The 20,304-nt window shown below is 36.1% G+C and overlaps 1 protein-coding gene across 1 annotated transcript in view; it reads right to left on the bottom strand.

Annotated features, from left to right (window-relative positions):
- The window catches only part of side-V (sidestep V), a 125,341-nt gene that overhangs the window by 19,040 nt on the left and 85,997 nt on the right, over nucleotides 1–20,304 (bottom strand). Inside the window, exons 6-9 of the mRNA XM_036374548.2 lie at nucleotides 13,516–13,588; nucleotides 6,263–6,414; nucleotides 5,762–5,969; nucleotides 4,014–4,144 (exon numbers count right to left, since the gene is read on the bottom strand). Of these exons, the coding sequence (XP_036230441.2) occupies nucleotides 4,014–4,144; nucleotides 5,762–5,969; nucleotides 6,263–6,414; nucleotides 13,516–13,588 (564 nt within the window). The remainder of the gene's footprint in view (nucleotides 1–4,013; nucleotides 4,145–5,761; nucleotides 5,970–6,262; nucleotides 6,415–13,515; nucleotides 13,589–20,304) is intronic.

The raw sequence follows: 20,304 nt of genomic DNA, 5'->3' as shown, positions 1-20,304 counted from the left end.
CATTTTTGGACAAAAAAAATTTTCCCTCGCGGTCGTCAGATCATGCATTAAGGATTTCTTTTACGATACTTAGATTGGGTTAGGTTCTATGTCTGATCCTGAAAGAGTGACTTGCTAAAGATGGTCCCGTACAAAGCCAGAAAATTTCTGCAGCTGGATCCATGACTTGACGAACCGCCATGAAACTAGCGCAATTCTGCTGATTATTTCCGTCCCCTCTAATTCGACTGGATGACTGAAGAGGTAAGATTCAAGGGTTTTCAACTTTGATCTCGTAAAGGTGACAGAGTCGACAAGGAAGGGCTGAGATGATTTTAAAAAAGCTCTAATCTGCCTACCAAGCCCCATACCAATAGACCATTTGGACGCAGTTTATACCTACAATATCAACCAGTAAGTATTGTAATTATTTTTATGGAAATCCTCAGCCATCTCTTTAATGATAACAAGATTATTTTTGATGACATTTTGTTTTACTTTTACAAAAATATTCTGGGATATAGTTTCCGTTGTTAAGTTTCTAACGCAAAACCTTTAATGTGCGTGCGTTTCTGATAATTGAGACTGCCCGAAGGAAAACAAAATATCACCAACCGACAGAAAAAGTTTGAGATACCGTGGGATGAGAGCTCCTAATAAAAATTTTTTGACGGCTTCTTGTTGATTGGCGATTTCGGAAAAGAAAAGCGAAGCTTGGCCTTAGAGTTTGGAATAGAAACCTTTTATATTCTTATTGACATATATTCTTCAGAGTTAAAGACAGAAGGCAGAGCAAAAGCAAAGCAACTATACAAAAACTAAAAAAAAGAAAATAGGGAAAAATATCATGAAACTAAAATAAATGAGCTTTTAAGAGGTCACTGCTCAACCATATTAACCCAGACTGGTCGAACTATTTTTTCTGCTGTGTGCACCATTTACATTTTGTCATATTTCAAACACTTTGAAGCGCAAAATATCCATTTCGTACTTAAATCCTTGTCAAAGTCACTAGCAAGCAGCACAAAAAGGACACCGACTCCTCTTCCTTTACTAAGAGCACTTTGCACAAATATATTTATTTATGTATACTCGTAAACAGTTTAGTATGGTTGCTGATAGATTGATGGATTATATGTAGGTATAAAAACTGGGTGAAATATTAGAAAAAATGGAGGCCACGGGTAGAAATTGCTGCTGCCAGTGAAACCCTTTTCAAGTTTCTCACAAGCTACTCAGTTCCAACACCTGTCATGTAGCGGTTACTTAGCCCGATGACCATGGCCAGTAATGTATGCTATCAACGAGTAAATCGCGGAGTGAAAGACAGTAGAAAAGTGAAAGGCAGCAGAGGAAAATGGCCTGTGCACACGCCAAACATCATCAACGCCTGGATATAATTCCTTTTTTTCAGCACTAACAGTGAACTAAGCGAAGGACGGATTGTGTGGGGCTTGCTAGTGTTGAAGGAGTATGGTAATCTCTATTTATAGCCACAAAACAAATTGCTTTCCATTCAATTTCTTCGAATTAGCATGACAATGTCTGCTGCAATATATATATATGGACTTACATACCGTTCTTAAACACACATATAAACAACACACATCCATCTAGCGGATGAGCACTGCAGCCTAATCCAGTTGCGACTTTTTGCTTCGACTTCTTCCCGCTTCTACGACAAACATTGAAGTGCTGAGACAACAAGTGCGGTGAAGTATGTGAGTGGAGGAAGGCGAGTGATTGCTTTTGCCTCGCAACATGCAGCGGCGAGCTCGAATAGAGGAGTGAATGGTTCAAAAGTGGCGAAGTAGTGTGGTTCAGAGAATGCCAGCGTGGTAAGAGAGTGGGCAAGTAATGGCGACAAAAAGACAGTTGCGAGTAGCAAAAAAAACAGAAGGAGTACAAAAAAAAAGCTGAAAGGGTAACCAAGCGTAGCACTCGGTGATGGATGTGCAAGCCAGGACAACAAAAACCCTTGGCTGCAGGATAACAAACCATTGCTACTGTATATTTGTATATTTACGACATTGTGTGCGGAGTAATCCTTATATGTTTGCAGTAGCGAAGTCATATTGGTTCGAGACAACAACGGCGCTGTGCAGGCGGGTGAAAATCGAAGAAAATGTCAAATGAAAAATAAATGCAAGAACGGACTCGATCAGTGGAAAAACAAAGACGGCAAACAAGTAAGATCAAATAGGCCCGCAGTTGAGCAGCCTTGGCGCTGGCGATAGCTGCGAATGCAGTGGGTGCAGCAGTGGCAAGTGCATGTTTGTATGTGTGTGCTGTGATGGGGCAGACGTAGCCGTGGCAGACGCCCAGAACGACAGCTGAGTGCCTTTATTTATTACTTATTTATATGCGCTGCATGGCATTATTTGCAAAGAGTAATGTAAATAAAGGCAGCATAAGAAATAATAATAATAAATCTTAAAAATGTGCAACAACAACAAATGCATTTGCACCTTTTGCTGTGTGAATATCGGCTGTAGCGCTTGTATGTGGCACATAAACTGTTTACACGCAAACAAATACGCATTAAAATACAAGCGCACGCAAGAGTATGAGCAGATAGCTGCACATATTTATGTTTATTGAGGAATTTTTAAAACTTTTTTACTTTCTCAATTCCATTTTCATGTGTTTTCGTTTCTTATTTGCCATCCGTCTCCAGCTGAGTGACTGTCTGACTAGTCACTGCTATAAGCGCATAGGTGACGCACTGAACAAATGCGTCTACACACACATACACAGCTGCTGCTGCCTCATATAGATGGTTTTGATGAGTTTGCCATTGAAATGATGTTTCCACATGCTGAGTACCTCAGAGTGGTAAACAGGCACTTAAATATTTACACTGCTACAAATGGGGGTAAGTGCGTGTAGCAGCATACATTTGTACATATGGAGCTGCATTGAAGCTTGTTGGTGCGTGTATATGTGTAGGCGAGTGCTTTACCTAGCTAACGTGTAAACAAATATTTAAGAAACATTAATATAAGAGTATGTGTTAATATGGAAATTAAGAGAGAAATATAACATCTGATCAAAATTGAACTGAAAAAAATTTTAAATTTGTAAAAGAGAACGTTAAAAGAAAAAACTACATGTTTCGGATTACATCTTTGCAAACGTCAAACGAAAAATATGCAGCTTGTCGATACCTTGCATAATTCAGTTAAATTCCAATTTAAAGCATAGTCTGTTTCTTTATAATGAAGAACTGCTTACTACACAATTGCAATTTGCAGTTACCAACGTTACATAAGCAACAACAATTGCAACAATGCGTCACATAAGCGACTGTGAAAGAATTGAAGTGCATATTAAACAGAGCCAGCAGCATTTTTACGTCTCAAGTGTAATTGTTGTTTTATTGGCGAACAACTTGTAAAAAAAAAACACAAAAAAAAAACACAAAAAAAAAACACAAAAAAAAAAACAAAAAAAAAAACAATAAAACCGAACAAAGGACGACGACACTGTCAAGATAATTTGAGGAGGCGGGTGAGCGTAGTTGAGCAGAATTGTAAAAGAAAGCGGTGAGTGCGCTAAAAAGGGTCACATATGTAAAAAGTTGCATGTGACAAGGAGCCACAGTCGTACGAGCACTACTTTTATTGTATGTGTGTGTGTGTGTGTATGTGCGTAAGTACGTTGTGTACAGACGTGATCGCATTGTTTCAGCGCGTCAATGAATTTTATGCTTTCTTCCATTGTGCCACACGCTAGCTAGCTGGCATCTTTGTTATTGTTTGTTACTTGGTTATTGTTATTGTTGTGGCTGTTGTTTTTTTGTTGACTGGCGCTACTTGAAATTTTGTGAATATATTAAAAATGCATTGTGCTGCAGAAAGCCGCACACAGACACATTGTGCTTCTTCGTGCGCGTTGGGTGTGTGTATTAGTAGAGCGCTTTTGTTGCATGAAGAACTCTATGTCTGCTTTTGTTGCGATTCTCATGCGCTCTCGCACGACTATTTGTGTTTTCCTACGTATGTGTGTGTGTGTGTGTGTTTAGCATAACTTACATTGTGATACCACTCGACCCGGGTTATGCCTGGATTCGCCTTTACATCGCACTCCAAGTAAACATCGGAGCCCTTCAGCAGGTTGTTCGGATCCAGAGGTGCGCCCAAGCGCAGTGAGACAATGGGTGCGTCTGTGGGAGAAGAGCAGAAATATTGTATATTTTGAATTATAAAAGGGCAAAAAAAAATATATATATATAAAATAGACTTGCAGTTCTTAAAAGCATATTTGTTTGATTTTTTTCCCTCACTTGCGCTTCAAGAGGCGTTCTTAAGCGTTTCCACTTAAAAATAAAATTAACTATGATTGGTATTGGTTTTTCGGTTAACAAGAGCAAACTTTTTTCAAACTTATAAGAGGTATACTTATACAGTTACTTTTGAAATAAATTATATAAGCGTGCAAATTTTTGGTTGTTAGTGGCTAAAACTATTTAAACTTATTTTGATAGTCTAAACAGGATTTATTAAGCTTGTCACGAAGTTTTTAAATCTAGAAGGTAACTTCGGACACCATACAAAGTGTATATAGGTATGTAAATGATCAGTGTGACGAGTTGAGTCTATTTAAGTGATAGTTTGGTTGTCGTCGAGGTCATCTAACGGGAGGCCCAAGAAACAGGATGTTTCGACGGAGTCGGACCATAGGGATAAGCGTGTTGAATGAGTTGGGTTTGTTGGGCATGCAAAAAGAGTTTAGAATGGTAGGTCAGTCTGGTTTCGCGAGGCAACTCTAGCTCTACGTCTGCTATGGGTGGTGGTTTGACTCCTAGTACGCCATTCACTGATTCGAACAAACTGTTCAGATCGGACCACTATAGCATATAGCTGACTAAAAAACTGGCCGATCAAAACCACGATATATATCTTTTTATACTCTTTTATGCTTTAAAAAATACACCTATGAAGTATATTATAGATTTTGTGCTGCCGAAGTTGTCGTTTTTTTATATAACCTAGAAAATGTTTACTTTATAGGGGTTTAAACTATTTAAACTTGCTATGTTTTGTATTTGGAATAATTTTTTCAAACTTTTGGTTCATATTAAGTTAAGCTCTAAGTTTTCTTTTGAGTATTATATGCATTGGAGTTCTCTCAGAGGCTCAAGAACTATATTTCGCATACGCAACATTTAGTTGCAACACTTGTTATGCATTAGCTAATATAAAACAAAAGCACACTTCATTTCAGTGGCGAAATTGATTTCCAACTACGTGCAGCTTCAAGCTCGAAATCCAATTAAAATTTACTCAAATCAATTAAAAACTTAATTAGTACAGCGAAAGCTGCTTAGAACTGAGTAAAATCGACTGCGAATAAAGCTCGAGTAAGTGTTCATTATTACATAGTTAACTTACATTCACATAAGAGCGAGTGCATAAATGCTTAAACACTTAGATGAATGCATATGTAGCCAGGTATAGAATACGCTTATAAGTAAGAAAATACAGCCACACATATGTTTATGCGCAGTTATGAATGTGCAACTAACTGTACTTATGAAGTGCTCTGTTAATATGAAGTGCAAGCGAGTACTCGCACTTGAATATAACTAACTCGAGCGCTCAACTATGTAGTTAAGCAAATGCACATACACACAGGCACCAATACATACATATGCATATACATATACATATATATATATATATATATATATATATATATACAGCATATATGTAAGCATGTGTTTGCATGCAAAGCCAAGCATAAGCTTGCCTTAACAGCGCCGAGTCGACAATTGACTTACGTGTCACATTTAGCACGCGCGAATCCTTCAAATACAATCCCATATTGCCATTGCTCTGTGCCGTCAACACGGTCGTATCGCCCTCATGCAGCTGCTGCGAGGTTATAGATGGATTTAATGAAATGGAGCAGACTACTTGACGCTCGTTGTCCTCGGGCACCGGTATAAGCATCAGCTCGGAGACGGTGGTATTGCCATCGCTGGAAGTCTGCAAAGATAGAATATTGAAGTTGAAGGATTAAAGATGTTCGCAAACGAACTTTAGATTCAGTATGTACATATGCTAGGTGTATGAGACTATGCCATAGCAACAAATATATGTGAATGAGCTGTTTAGTGAATTGTGTGCGACTCATGGTGGGGCGCAATATCGCTGAGCAGTTGCAGCAAGTAATACCAAACTTGCGCTTTTTTTTATAGAAAAACAGTTCCATGTTAGCTTCCATATCATTATTGCTTAGCAAAAATTTCTCTGGTATTAGCTCTATATCACAAACTTACCGACTGTGTTGCGCCCTTGAGCACCTGTCCTGATTTTTTCCACACAATTTGTGGCGCTGGTCGTGCGCCGACCGCGGTGCAGGTCACATGTGTACGCGTGCCAGCGATGAGCGCGTGATTTAAACCTTGCAGCAGCAAGCTTAGTGGCGGTACTGAAATTTAGAAGAAAAAAAGAATCATATTTTATAAAAGTTTATGCTTCGAGAGTTAGCTAAACGTACCTTACAATTAAATAATTTATGGAATTTTAGAAAATATTCAAATATTAATGTGCGTTAAGTAATTGTAGAAAGGAAATAAAAAATAAAAAAAAACATGTGAAAAAATAATTTAAAAATAAAAAAAAAAACATGTAAAAAAATAATTTAAAAATAAAAAAAAAACGTAAAAAAATAATTTAAAAATAAAAAAAAAACATGTAAAAATATAATTTAAAAATAAAAAAAACATGTAAAAAAATAATTTAAAAATAAAATTTAAAAAAAAAATTTTTTAAAAAATTACAAAAAAAAATAATTAAAAAGCAAAGTAAAAAAAAAACAAAAAAAATATATTTTTTAAAATTTTTTGGAATCGGCATCAGACTATCAACCCACCTCTCTTAAGCAAACGTTATTTTTATAGCTATGATAAAAAATATAGCATAACTTAAGGCGTCAAGCCTATCAACCGCACAATTCGCAACTTTTTTTTTAACTTTTAATTAGTTTTAGTTAATAAAAAATCAAACAAGTAAATATGTTTAAAAGTATAAAATTTTTACTTTTCAATTTTTTAACTGAGACGGTTTCCATGGTAACACATACCAAAATAAAAATGGACAGCTTGCTTTACATAAAAATATTATCTTATTTCATATTTCTATAAGCTTCATACCGAGTTTTAGTTAAAAATCTAATTATACCGTTTAAGATTAAAATTTGTATAAATAAAAGAAAAATTATAGTATACATCAAGGCGCTTTACTTATCTACCGCGCGTGTCAGTTAAGTACTTTGAAAAAGCTCAAAATTTCAACGAATATCTTAGTCTTCTTGTATATGCTTATAACTGCCGTACGTATTTATTTAGGTCTCTTGAGTTGAACTACTCGCTGCTTGAACAGCTTGTACTAGCAGCTTGTTACTATCAATTTCTGGTCTCACCTGAAATACCCTAATTTCTTATGCACATCTTCTGTCATGAAGTGCATATCTTTATATGCAAACGCTCGTATAAAAGCACAAATAGTAAGGAATCAGAATAGGAGGAAAAAGAACTGAGTCTCAGAAGCGCATAAAACGTCTGAGCACAGCTGAGCGCTGGCCATAAATCTAAGGTATTATTTAACAAACTAATCTACATAGCATAGACTTACGAATGCTATTTACTTAGTTACCAGCCAATGTATTGCTTATATAAGCATATAAGCATATTTTCAGAAATGTGTAGACGCTTTATTTATTTGTTTGGCTCATCAACTGCGCTATTCACTAGCGCAAATATATTGAACTAATAAAATATTAAATTTGTGCTTGAACCTTCTGAGCTATTGTAAATATATGCGCGCTTCAATGTATGCAACACATTTTTTTTTAGTCTACAGCTGGGCGTTGCTGCTTGTATACGTGAATTATAGGGTGATACCACATGTTTGTATTGGAAGCAAAAAATATATTTAGTAAAAAAAAATTGAAAATAAAAGTGAATTTATGCGGAAGATTTTCGATACTGTGGCAAGAACTTTAAAATAGAAACGTTTGTGCTTTTGACCCAAGTGCAAAAGCTTGCTATAAATGCTAAACGTTGCATAAATATAGGCGCTACGTCCTACTTTTACAAAAAAAATATGTATAAGCTATCCATCACTCATTTTTTCATATATGACATATGTGTATGCTTTAGCTTCTGATAGTATTTGCTGACTTATGCGCTGCATTTGTGAGAGAATTTCAAGCAAATATGCCAAATCTTGGTATGGACAGACATTATACGCTAGCACAGCTTTGCTTGGTATTCGTTTTCCTTAATGTATGTCAGCAAATATATTTGCTTGTTTATATGACAAATGCAAAGTTTTGATTGTTTAACAACTGGCGGACGCTTAATATGATTTTCTTTGAAGCATTCATAAATTTCTGTTTTATAGCATACTTCTAGGCGTGCTCTTGTAATATAATTTTGCTTGTTTACTTTAGCAAATCCTACAAAAGTTGTAATGAAATAGCAGAAATTTATTGCAAGCATTTGCCGGAAATTATTTACGAGTTGGCAGTAAAGCGGAGACAGAGAGTGAGAGTGCAAGCCAGAGGGGAATGCAGGTTGAACAAAAAATTAGAGGGCAGCACTTGATGAGTTTTTGTATTAACTGAGGTTTGCGGCCAATTCGGAATTATATGTGGATTTTCGGTGGCTGTTGACGAAAATTATGCGTTATATATAAAAAGCATGTATGTACATATATACCGGATACAGTAGTTTGCCGATAACCAAAATGCATACCACGAAAATGTTATATTCATAAATCATACTATTTACTAATATATACAATCTATTACTAATAAATGAGGTAGTGATGTTTTTCTCGAAAAATGTATGAGGAAAAAATCCGGCTTATTGATAAGCAAAGCGGAAACGGAAGTGACAACAATGCAGTATAAAATCAACTAAGAGAGACATAAACGAAATATTGAATGGAAATTGGCTTGGGGCCAGCAATGCGCACCAATTATTGGCGGTCACGCATGCTGCATGAGAGTGACATACAATCACAATCAGTTTTCGAGCGAAAATATACACTTGAGGCGTCAAAGCGGTTGTTGGAACGTGCAATTAGCACTGTGTCGAGCTGCCGGTTGATGAGGCTGATGACTGCTGCGAATTTGCACGCGCCACTATCATTAACTTGTTGCAGCGTTGTCACGTAAATAACAGCGTGTGCGGCATGTGTCGCAAAAAGTGCGCATAAATCAGCGCAATCACTAACAGGGTGACGAGGCACTCAGAAATATTGTTTGTATTGTAAAAGAAATTGCATTGGCATGCAGAGACAAAGCAATACAAAGCAGATTTCAGCGCTGTTGTTGTAGTGCCATAACAACAAAAGCGTGCAATTTGTGCATATTTTCGCATTAGCGAGCCGATAAAGTCTGTACTGCCACCACCAGCAACAACGTTGCTTGTTTAAGCCTGTGTGTGTGTGTGCGGCGCGCTGCCGGCACTTTTGTTCGACTTTTAATTACAGTCACGCGCTAGAAATTATGCAGGCATTCTTCTCGTCTTGTTACTTATCCTTGATGTGCTTTGTTTGTTGCCTACTTGCAGGGGTGCACACCCCTTGTGCACCGTTTTCATGTCGGTAATTGAAAAGTGTGTTGTAACGTGCGCCGTCGCTGCCATTATTGCTGTTGTTCTTATTTTCATATACTTCGCTTTCTTCTCCGTTTGATTTGCCAATTGTAAGGAAGTCTGCTTGTTCGCTGTAAATTTATGTGGCGCTGCCGCGTTTGTGGCATGAAAACAAAAGGCCGTGCTTCGATAAGTGACAGGTGTGAGTTGAGCAGCGTGTGATACGCGAAAGGCAGCGGATAGCACGAGCGTGTGCGCATTCAGTTATTGTTGAGTCATACGCGTTACATAAACAGAACGTTGCAGTACTAGCGCTGCTATCATTTCTAACTCCTTAATCAGTATTGCTTGCCGCCACCCTCATTTGCTGCCAATCACACGCTGACTTTGTGTTTCTTGACGCTGCATTTTTATCAATTCACAAAGAATTTTAGCACGCCACCAACAACACGCACAAATTAGTGCAACACTTCCGCCGCCCCGCTACTACCGCTTGCTTTCGCTACCCACTGCTACACCACTCTTTATTTGATGCTTACAAATCGTGCAGCCACACACATACATATAGAGATAAACAACGCTTGATAAAGTCAGAATGCGCGCATTTGCTTATTTGCCTTTGTTTTGCGCATTCCAATTTGGTCTTTTGTTTATTTCGAAGCTTTTCTTATTTGTGTTTCCGTTAGCTGCTTTTGTCTTGTTGTTGTTCAAAGTTAAATGTTTGTCAAATCGCGCTTTAATGTCTACAATTTTCCTATTTAATCTCTCAACTTGACTTCTGTCATGATTTTTGCGCATAGCACAACTCATTCACGCCAATCAACGGCTAGAAAAGACTTTTACAAACAAAGCAGCTTTTGTGATTTTAAAGAAAGAAATGTAAAGAAGCATCTTGCAATAACTGGCGTTTGTCTAAAGTACGTTAAATAGCACTCAAAACAAGTATTTTGAATTGAGATAATATGTTAGATTGACTTTTTGTTTAAAGCGCAATTGTTTGGTCCATAAGTCGTACAAAAGCCGCCTGAGTATATGCACAAATAAAGTCAAGAATCTGTTGAGTATTATTTTTGAAATCTCGGTAAATAGCTTACAAACAAACTGAAGCGTACTTTTGGGTGCTCTTACTTTTTTGTACAGCAGACAAAAGCACTTTAATAATGAAACGGTACTGACATTGAAATGCTGGGTTTTCGAAGCGACAAATGCTGTTAAAAATATAACCAAAACGCTTCTAATATGCAATATTGAGTATTCTATGAGTATTTATTAATTACAGCCTGGAAGCGTGCTAGTAAACGACAATCTTTTAAAAAAAATTAGAAACATATATTATGGTAGTATTTTGTTGTTTGAAAAATGTACGAAAAATTTTAATTCCAAGTTTAGGTTATTTTAATCTGCTTGAGATTCACTAAATGCCTTAAGGACGTTATTATTTATAATATTTCCTTTTATTTTATAATAAGCTAAAATGTATGCAACCATTTCCTTGAAAGCGTACCGCAATTAGATATATACGTGCGCAACTGCCAAATAATGTAGTTTCTTTTAGGCGCAAAATGCATTTAGTAGTAATTTTTAAAGCGAAATTTGTTCGCAATTTAACAACAATAGCTTCTTGCTTAATAAAAATAAGTGCTCAAACTATTGCGTACTGTTCTTGCTAAAAAATGATTGAAGCTCCAATTGGCTGTCTGACACATTAAAATTGTAAACAAAAATTAAAAGCAATTAAACACTGTTTGCTTTCAAATTTACAATGTGTTTTGCATTACTGTAGCTTGCGCTTTCCCCTGCTATTTCTACCAACATTAATTGTTTCGCTTTAAAACATTTAATTTGGTTACAGCAAAATTCATTTAGTCTCTAAGCATGTGTATATATACACATGTAACTTCTGGAATTGGCACTTAACCCAAAAAGTAACTAGTTGTTTTTGTAGTACTACTTAATTACGTCGCTACCCGCAAAATTGGGCGAATGCTACATTGACACATATGTTTTACGAGCTCGTAGGGAAATAAGTTTGCACATACACACATGCATATACACATACACAGACTTAAATAAATAAGGTAAGTCAACAAACTGCTCTTCGTAAGCATATTTTTTATGTCTCGACATAAATCTCGCAAACCTACATAAGTATAACGGTTTTGTGCGCCTTGTTCACTTTTTCCACAGTTACTTACTTTAATTTTTTTACGACTTTCAGCCCAAACTCCTTCAGCGCCATGGCAAATAATTAACTTTGACTACATTCCCACTTCCTCAGCGTGTGCCTGTGTTCAATCTGGACACTGGCCTTGTACGACATGTGCTTCGACTCAACTGGGCTGCAAAGCCAACACCACGCCACACACACAAAAACTTTTATTTGTACGTCTGTCGGCCTGCTATTTTATGTTATTACCAATTCTGTAGTTGACATTTATGTGCCACTACTTAGCATACAATTGCATGTTTAGTCCATATGAAAGCAAATATACATTTGGCACTAGCAAATACACGACCACACACACACTTTCAAACTTGTTAGCATACCCATAGCAGTTGTGTGTGTATTTGTGCTTGCTGGGGTAGCGCAAATTTGCAAAAAGGCCACCTGTATTTTAATATGTGCGGGGTAATTAGCAATGAATGCAATTTCAAAGGGATTTTCCGACATCATAAACCAAGTCAACACACATTCGCTCAAAGCAACCGTAAGGGGAGACTGTGCAGAGCATAAACATACTACACATATGCTTGCTAGTAATGTATATGTATGTATATATGTATATAAGTGTATATGTGTAAGGGTTTGAGTAAGTGTGAATGCTTGTTCAGCTGGAAAATGGAGAAAAATAAGGTTCAGCAAATACTATTAAAAATATCCTTACGTCAATGCGGATTTGTCATGGAAGCAGCTAAATAGTTTATGTGGAATCCAGATATATATATTGTATATTCTATAAAGAGATATATGCTCAAGCGCACAGCTATTGGCGACAAAATGTTGCAATTTTGCTTTTATCAGGTAGATAGTGTATAGTCTGCGACAAGAATTTAATAACAAAAAAAAAAAAATAAATAAATAAAATACGCATACTGCACTTGGATCAAGCGTCAACTATGAGTTGTGTGAACATATACCTCTTGTCTTAACTCTAAAAAGATCGTACAATATTTGAGGCGACGCCGAAGTGCTGATAGTTAAATGAAATGTCCTTCGTTGTAAATTTTTTTCACAGTCGTTATTTAAACCCATGACACTTCAAATAATTCACACCGTCAAACTACTTGTCTTTTTAGAGTTACGCCCATGACTACCTACAATTTAATTGATATCTAGACTAGTCCATAAAGTTTTGAGATATCGATCTGCAATTTTGCAAACATTCGTCTCACGCCAAGAAATTGTTCATTTGTCGGAACCGCCGAAATCGAATCACTTTAGAATATATGGTAACTGTTGTGCAAACTGATCAATCAGAATCAAGTTCTTGTATGGAAAATGTTTTTATTTAAAAAAATATCTCAACAAACTTTGGCATGAGTTATGGTTTAAGGCTACGCTAAAATCTTTGGAGAAAATACTCAGATCAAACATCGATAGCATATAGCTGCCATACAAACTGAGCGATCAAAATCGTGATGAAGATATTTTTGTACACTTTTATGCTATAAGAAATGGCACTCTAAAGTGTCTTGGTTCAACCGAAGTAAATATTTTTACCATTTTTTTTGAATATACTATGTGATAATTTCAAGAAGAAATATTTTTTAGATATTAACTGTAATTTTTTTTTTTTGTTTTAGTTAACAAAAAATACAATGCAAAAATATTTTTATAAGTTTTGTTCATTTCTAACAATGAATGGTAAATATAGGTATTAATTTAACCAAGGCAAAGAAGTGAAAATTATATATTCGCTACTCACAGTTCATGTCCAGCACAACTTTCTTCGTCAGAGCCGCCACAACATGTCCGTTGCTCGCTTGGCACGTGTAAACCTGTGGAAAGAAGCAGAAAGTAAAATTTAGCACAACAGCAGCACATTAAGAACAAAGAAATACACATGCAAGTGACTTCGCTCAGATTTTAATAACAGTAATAAAGCACAACCGGCCCAAAAAAAAGCAAACGAAATGAGTTGCCACATAGCTCAAAGTCATAATTTGTGCTAATCATATAATTCTCGAAGCGAATACACAAACAATTGAATGTTCCCACGCTGTTAGTATGTCAATATATGAATGTGTGTATGGCTGTGGCACTCAATCACACGAATTGGTTGCATTTACGAATTATTAGTTAATACTTATTAATCGGTATGTTGGCGCCATAACGTCAACATATCGCAGGTAATTAGTTAACCACAAAGAACCACACACATACTCGTACAACTATGCGCACAAGCACACAAACGTAGAAAAAACGCACACACAGAAATGTTTTAATTAAGTATATGAAGAGTCGAATGTAAATGAGAAATTACTGTTGAAACAAATTGCTTAATATATTATGGTAATTTGAATTCGGTAACAAAAGCGTTCGCGCGATAAAGTGCGGCGCAGCAGGGGTGCGCTGTTTGAATGACAGCGAAAGGGTGCGCATTGATTAGCCGGCGCTGCAGCGCTGTTTTGGTATTATTAAATTCAGCATGAAGGATGGAGTGTAAATAGTGAGTGAGAGAGTCGCGCCGTGGGAAACATTTTTATAAAAGAAAAATCAAACATATATGTATGTAAGCTTTGGAGTTGAATAAACGACAACTGCTGTGCTGAATAACTACAAAAACGCAAACCTTCCAGGCGCTGTGGCATTCAGCGCTTTATTCAGCGATATTTCGCTTGCGCTGAATAAGTGCTGAAAACGTGTCAGCCTGTACATTAAGCGTGAAGTTGCGTTCTTAGCGTTATACAATTTAATTTCAATGTCAAAAAAGTTAGAAAGTAGTATTTATTTCTAATAATCTGTTTCCAAGTTAGCTGAAAACTTAAAATGTAGCAAAACAACTTGTCTTTATAAAACAGCAAAATTTGTTATTAAGCATTTTGCCGCAAGCTCATTTAAATGCCACAACCCGTTAGCATGCGGCACAGTTATGGTACGAAACTATTTCTGGCATAATACGATAATCCGGCACAAACTTTTCCAAGGCTGCTGCGCAACTGCGAGGCGAAATTTGTGCAAAACTTATATGAAACTTACAGCAGCAGCGGTAGAATCTTAAAAGCTTTGCCAGCTTTGTATAAATAGCTGTTTTCTTCACTGAATTATGTTTGTTGTATGCTCGTAAGCACACAAATAGTTTCACCTGCAACTTGGCTGCGAAAACTTTTCGACAGAGGTAAACATTCTCCCGATTTTCAGTACATGGCAAAATGTTTGTGTTGCCGAAATTGCAGAGATTTATTAGAAATGATTACACTAAGTGTTGCACGCAGAGCCTTTAAAGGCGTTTCGAACTGATATAGGGAAATATTGAAAAGTTGTTCAGTTAATGGCGAGCAAATTAGTTTTGGAAATTGGTTCAGTTTGAGTTGAGTAGCACTAGCAATATTTCTAAATATTTCAAATACAACACTGCGTTTGTCTACCATAATTAGGCGTAGCCTTGTCGCGAAATCACAGTTATGAATAGAAACAAGTTTTAGGTAAATTAGAGCTATTGGAATCACGATTATTTAAAGGGTTATATCAACTTGCGAATTTCATAAAATAATTTTTTTTTGTATAATTATCGCATGTAAACATATTTAAGAATATGCTCCAAAAATTTGAGGTTCATCTGAAAAATAATTTTGTAGATCTGAGCATATTTGTAAAATTTCTCTAAGTTAGTGTATTTTAAATATATTTTTCTCGAAACTGATCTAGAGGCGGCGCACCCAGTTTTTCGAGTTAAAATTTTTATTTCGTAAAAAAATTTTGATAAGTGTTCTAGAAGCTGTGGAGAGTCATTATTGGAGTTTTAAAAAAGTTTTTAACGACAACATGCTTTCCTTAAGAGTTAAAATAAATTTTGAGTCAAAAACCGTCACATTCGGTAATTTTTATATAAATGTAAAGAGTTTAAACAAAAAATAAATTTTTTCTGCTCCAAAAAAGTTTTAACTCGAAATTTACATTAGAACTGGTGCGTCGCCTGTAGATGTTAAAAAAATTTTTTTTTTGTTCAAAATTTTTTTTTTTTTGTTCAAAAAATGTTTTTCTTTAATATACAGATTTTACCCCCAGGCTAAGCAAAAAAAAAAAATTTTTCGCCCACCCTAATATATATATAACTTTTTTTCTGTCTTGTAAGTCTCATATGATTATTGACAGGATCATCACTTCCTGGTAGAAAATAAAACATGGTAGGGAATCAGTTGATTTGGCATGAATCGAGTTTTGACGAATAAAATTAATTTTTAGCTAATTTAGAAAATGTTCTATATTGCTATGTTCACTACTGACTTTATTGTCGCATGCTAAAGTGTCAAGCTGTTGTCAGTTCTCTTTAAATTTGCATACATTGGTTGGGTAATGGAATTTCCTGCTGCCTGTTTTCTGCAACCAGCACAAATAAATCACACATAAATTTTGTTCAAATTGTCATAAAATCCAGACTACAATAGACAAATCATATAAGGCAAAAAAAAAACAAAAAAAAAAAAAGAATAGTTGTACTGAACAAATGAATTCTGCAACAGAGAGAAAACTATAACTGTAATTGAAAAATTCAAGTATATAACTTGAGTAGTTAAGCCGATTAAGACCGTTTCAAACATCTTCCATACAACAGATGTCCCGGCATACACATAGACACATGGCATATGAGCCATAAAGCTAACCAAAGCCAACTCAGTGCGGTCTTAGTCCAAAGCATGTGGGCAGCGGCCAGCAAAGCGTAGTAAAACGTGGCAAAAAAGGAGAGCAGAGAAATGTGTTTTCAAATTAGTTTCAAAAGCACAACAAACAAAAAAGCTAAACCGGCAAGACAAGAGGAGCCTTGGAGCATTTAGTGACTAAATTGCTGGAAGAAAAACCACACATACACACACACTCGCTCACACGAACGGAGAAATGCAAGTCAGGTGTAAAAATTAATTTACTGTACAAAGCAACTGTAGCATGCCTCAAATTCGAGCAGCAGGACGACTTGCAACACATGAAGTACGCAGCAGGCAGAGGAAGTACCGTAGTTGCGCTAAAGAAATTGTAAATACACAGCAAATAGAATGAAGCGGAATAACGTAAGCAATGGACACGACGCAAGCATTATTTAAGCCGTCCAGCATTGATGACAACACACACAGCGCTGCACCGAGATGATGAAACGTACGCACATATAACATATATGTATGCATGTATGTATGTACGTGTGTGTGCAGTTCGAGTGCGCTGATAAATGTGTGTGTGTGAACGTTTGTGTCCAACTTTTGTCGGCGAGACGCTGCTGCGGCGCATCGCACGGGATTAAGTTGTAACAATGGCAAAGAAGTGAAAATAAATTGTAGCGCTGCAACCACGATTTACAGTGTTCTCGAGTGGCGCACGTTGGCGCAAACAATGTGTGAACGCTGTAAGTCGCACGAGAGTTGTCGCACAAAGAGAGATTCATCATTTCCGGGTGGGCGTTAAGAACGGCTTAGACGAGCGCGAACAATAAGCGCTCGTGAGTGGTCGTTACACCTACATGCTTATGAGTAAGTTTGTGTGTGTGTGTGTGTGTATTGTTGCGGTGGCAGTTGAATTATGCAAATGGTAATGAAATGAAAATGAGGAAAGCCACACACGTTGTGCGCTAAGTAGCAGCAGCTGGTAGCACAAAAATATAGCCAGCAAAGAATGTAAAATATATACATATGAATGTAATATAAAATGTGAATATATGAATGTAAGATTTTAGTTGCTGTCTGCTCATATTTACAACGGCTTATTGCCAGTCTTGAGGTATGGGGTTAGATATTTTCCAATATTCTACACGAACCGTGGTCACTGAGAGTCTCTCCAGTTGATGGCAATTATTTTTATTCAGCTTTTTCCATCCGGCTCCTTTGAAGTAATATCATTTATATACATTCAACATTTCTATTGTCTGCCGAAAGTTTCTATATCGACAGTAAAAAACTGAAAAAAATCAGTATCTTTTTCTGGCCCAACGAAATAATTACTACGAATCATGAATCGCCTAAATGTATGCCTTGTATGTATTGAAAAAGGTTCCGCATTTTTCTGCGCTTGGTTTAGTTTTCCATGCTGTATGTGCACAAGCAAATAGAATTATGTGTTTCCTTCCTTTAAAAGAGTTTTAGGCCAAATATTCAACTCAATTCAATAATTATGTCGAGTGTTATGAGCGCATGTAGACAAACCGCATTCCAGACATACTTTTATTGTTGTCTACTGTCAAGTCAGCACACTGCGAACTGTCATTTTCCAACACCTAATCCCGTAATCATATTTCAAGAGCACAACGCCGTCAAAGTAGTTGTAAATTCGCCGTCTACATGCCACATTGTCACTAGACTCACTCGTTTGGTATCATTTGTATATTCGATTCATTTTCGTTTGTTGTTGTTGTGCATGCTGTGTTGGCTAGTTATGGCGCAGGATGCCAAACTAAACACTATTAGTTAAATTGAAAAGAATGTGCCACCAAATAAGTGAAGTGAAATGAGTAAAAAAGCGTAAACATGAAAGAACCGAATGGCGTCCACAAAAGAAAACAACGCTGAGCAAATGAAAAGCAAACACACCACATCAAAAGACGATTGCATCTCGAGCTTATGTTCGGCAGTATGGGAGCGTATTTGTATATGTAGACGTGCACTTGATTTGCCCCTTTGTATTACGTATGCTGTTGTTGTTGTGTGTAGTTATTTGCTTTAAGTTTAAGTTTCTTTTGTGGCTGCTCTTGTTGGTGTTGACTGTCCAATCCGTACAAAAAGTCTCCTAAATTATTATTTACATTCCATTCTTGGTGCACACAGTCGAGACAGCATAATGAATAATCCAACTGGATTAAGATTATGGCATATACGTAGCAATACATCAACACACACATGCATATATAAAGAGAGCGCAACTCAGCAATATGCCTTTTTGGTAGCCGTATGACACTAGCGTTTGTTTTCGTAGTATCTTCATAGTTGCTTAGCTTTAAATAATAAATGCTTAGCGCAATCACAATAATAATAACACTGAAGCAAACAATCTGCCAAAAATATGAGTGAGTAGACAGGTTGGCAGACAATCGGACAGGTAAACAATGCTGCATAACTGTGTTTGTTTATTTTGCTATAAGCTGGCTTCACCATTTGGAGCTATTCGGTGATATTTGTGGAATACTGATTGAGCTCAGTACACAAACAAATACGAACATACATGTACAAGTATATATAGGTATATAAATATATATATGTACATAGTATTCGTAAGCGTTTGAGGGACACACCTAGTGTGAATTTTAAGGAAAATTTTTCTTTTTATTTCGATTGGTTAAACTTTTAAAAATAAGTTAATAAAATTTTAAGTCGATACTTACCTTAAATTGAATGCTGTTAGTACAAATTATTTAATAAAATATTTCTGTATGATATATACTATTTTGCTTTGTTTTTTTTTTTGTTTTTTTTTAGCAATTTCAACACAGCTCTGCGGGAAATTCAAAAGCTTAAAAATTATGCGCATTATAAGGAATTAAAATTATATAGGCAAAGCGACTTCATTTTCAAAAGAGGAAAATCAAAAACAAGGTGTATACCAAATTTCCACATCAAAGCAACTGCGACACACTTGCGTATATTACCGCTGTCATTCGAAAGCTTACTTAGTTGGTGAAAGAGACATATATGCATACATATAGGTAAATAAAAGCTTCACCGCAAACCAGCATGTGGCATGACAATTTCACTTTGGCATATCAAATTTTATAGGTGAACTCCCGAAAAGCAATTTGAAGCCTTACGAAGACGCACACACTACGAAGCGTTGGTATGTATGGTATGCGACGAGCGACGCAGCAAATCCATTTCATTTGTCAAGGCGTAGGGAATTTATGTTAATTCATTTTATATGTCATAATCATTGGCTACATGCGAAACACGCCAAAAACGTTGGCGCAAACCATTTGACTACAGTCGGTGGCCAACTAAGTGGAAGCACTGCGTTGTGCGAATGAAAAATACTAGTTTTGGTTGTTGTGAATTCTAGTTGATTCGAGTGAAAAAGTCTTCTAGCTAAGTTTTGAAAATTCCAGCGCGGTTTTGATACATTTTGACAGTTATCTGCCAGATGCTGCTGTCAAAATATGACTAAGCAAGGAATTTAATTGCTAAATGCAGTAAAGTTAAGTTTTATTACCAATTGCAAGTTTATAATATAGTTTTGCAATATTTTCAAAAAGAACTACCATATATTACATGTTAGCGTTTCAAATTTTTTGGCATTTTTGTATAATAAAATATTAATGTATGGCCTAAAACAGTCTGCGGTCTAATATGTACCCAATGGAATGGAATGGGTATATGCTTCCTTATGTGTTAAATATTTATATGTATGTAAATATTTTTTTGATACACTGTAAGCAAGTATATTAACTTTTAACGCCATTTTAATTAATTATTTACTTAGGTAAAGACTAATGGGCCCCAAGGAAATTAGTATACGCAAGTAAGTGAGATATATTCAATACTTTGATAAATTCTATAATGTATATATACGTTATATCGCGTGGGTT

Source organism: Bactrocera oleae, chromosome 4, assembly GCF_042242935.1.
Source record: "Bactrocera oleae isolate idBacOlea1 chromosome 4, idBacOlea1, whole genome shotgun sequence".
In the NCBI taxonomy this organism is placed as follows: domain Eukaryota; kingdom Metazoa; phylum Arthropoda; class Insecta; order Diptera; family Tephritidae; genus Bactrocera; species Bactrocera oleae.
Note: the sequence above shows the minus strand (reverse complement) of the source record. Positions and strands in the feature narration are given on the sequence as shown.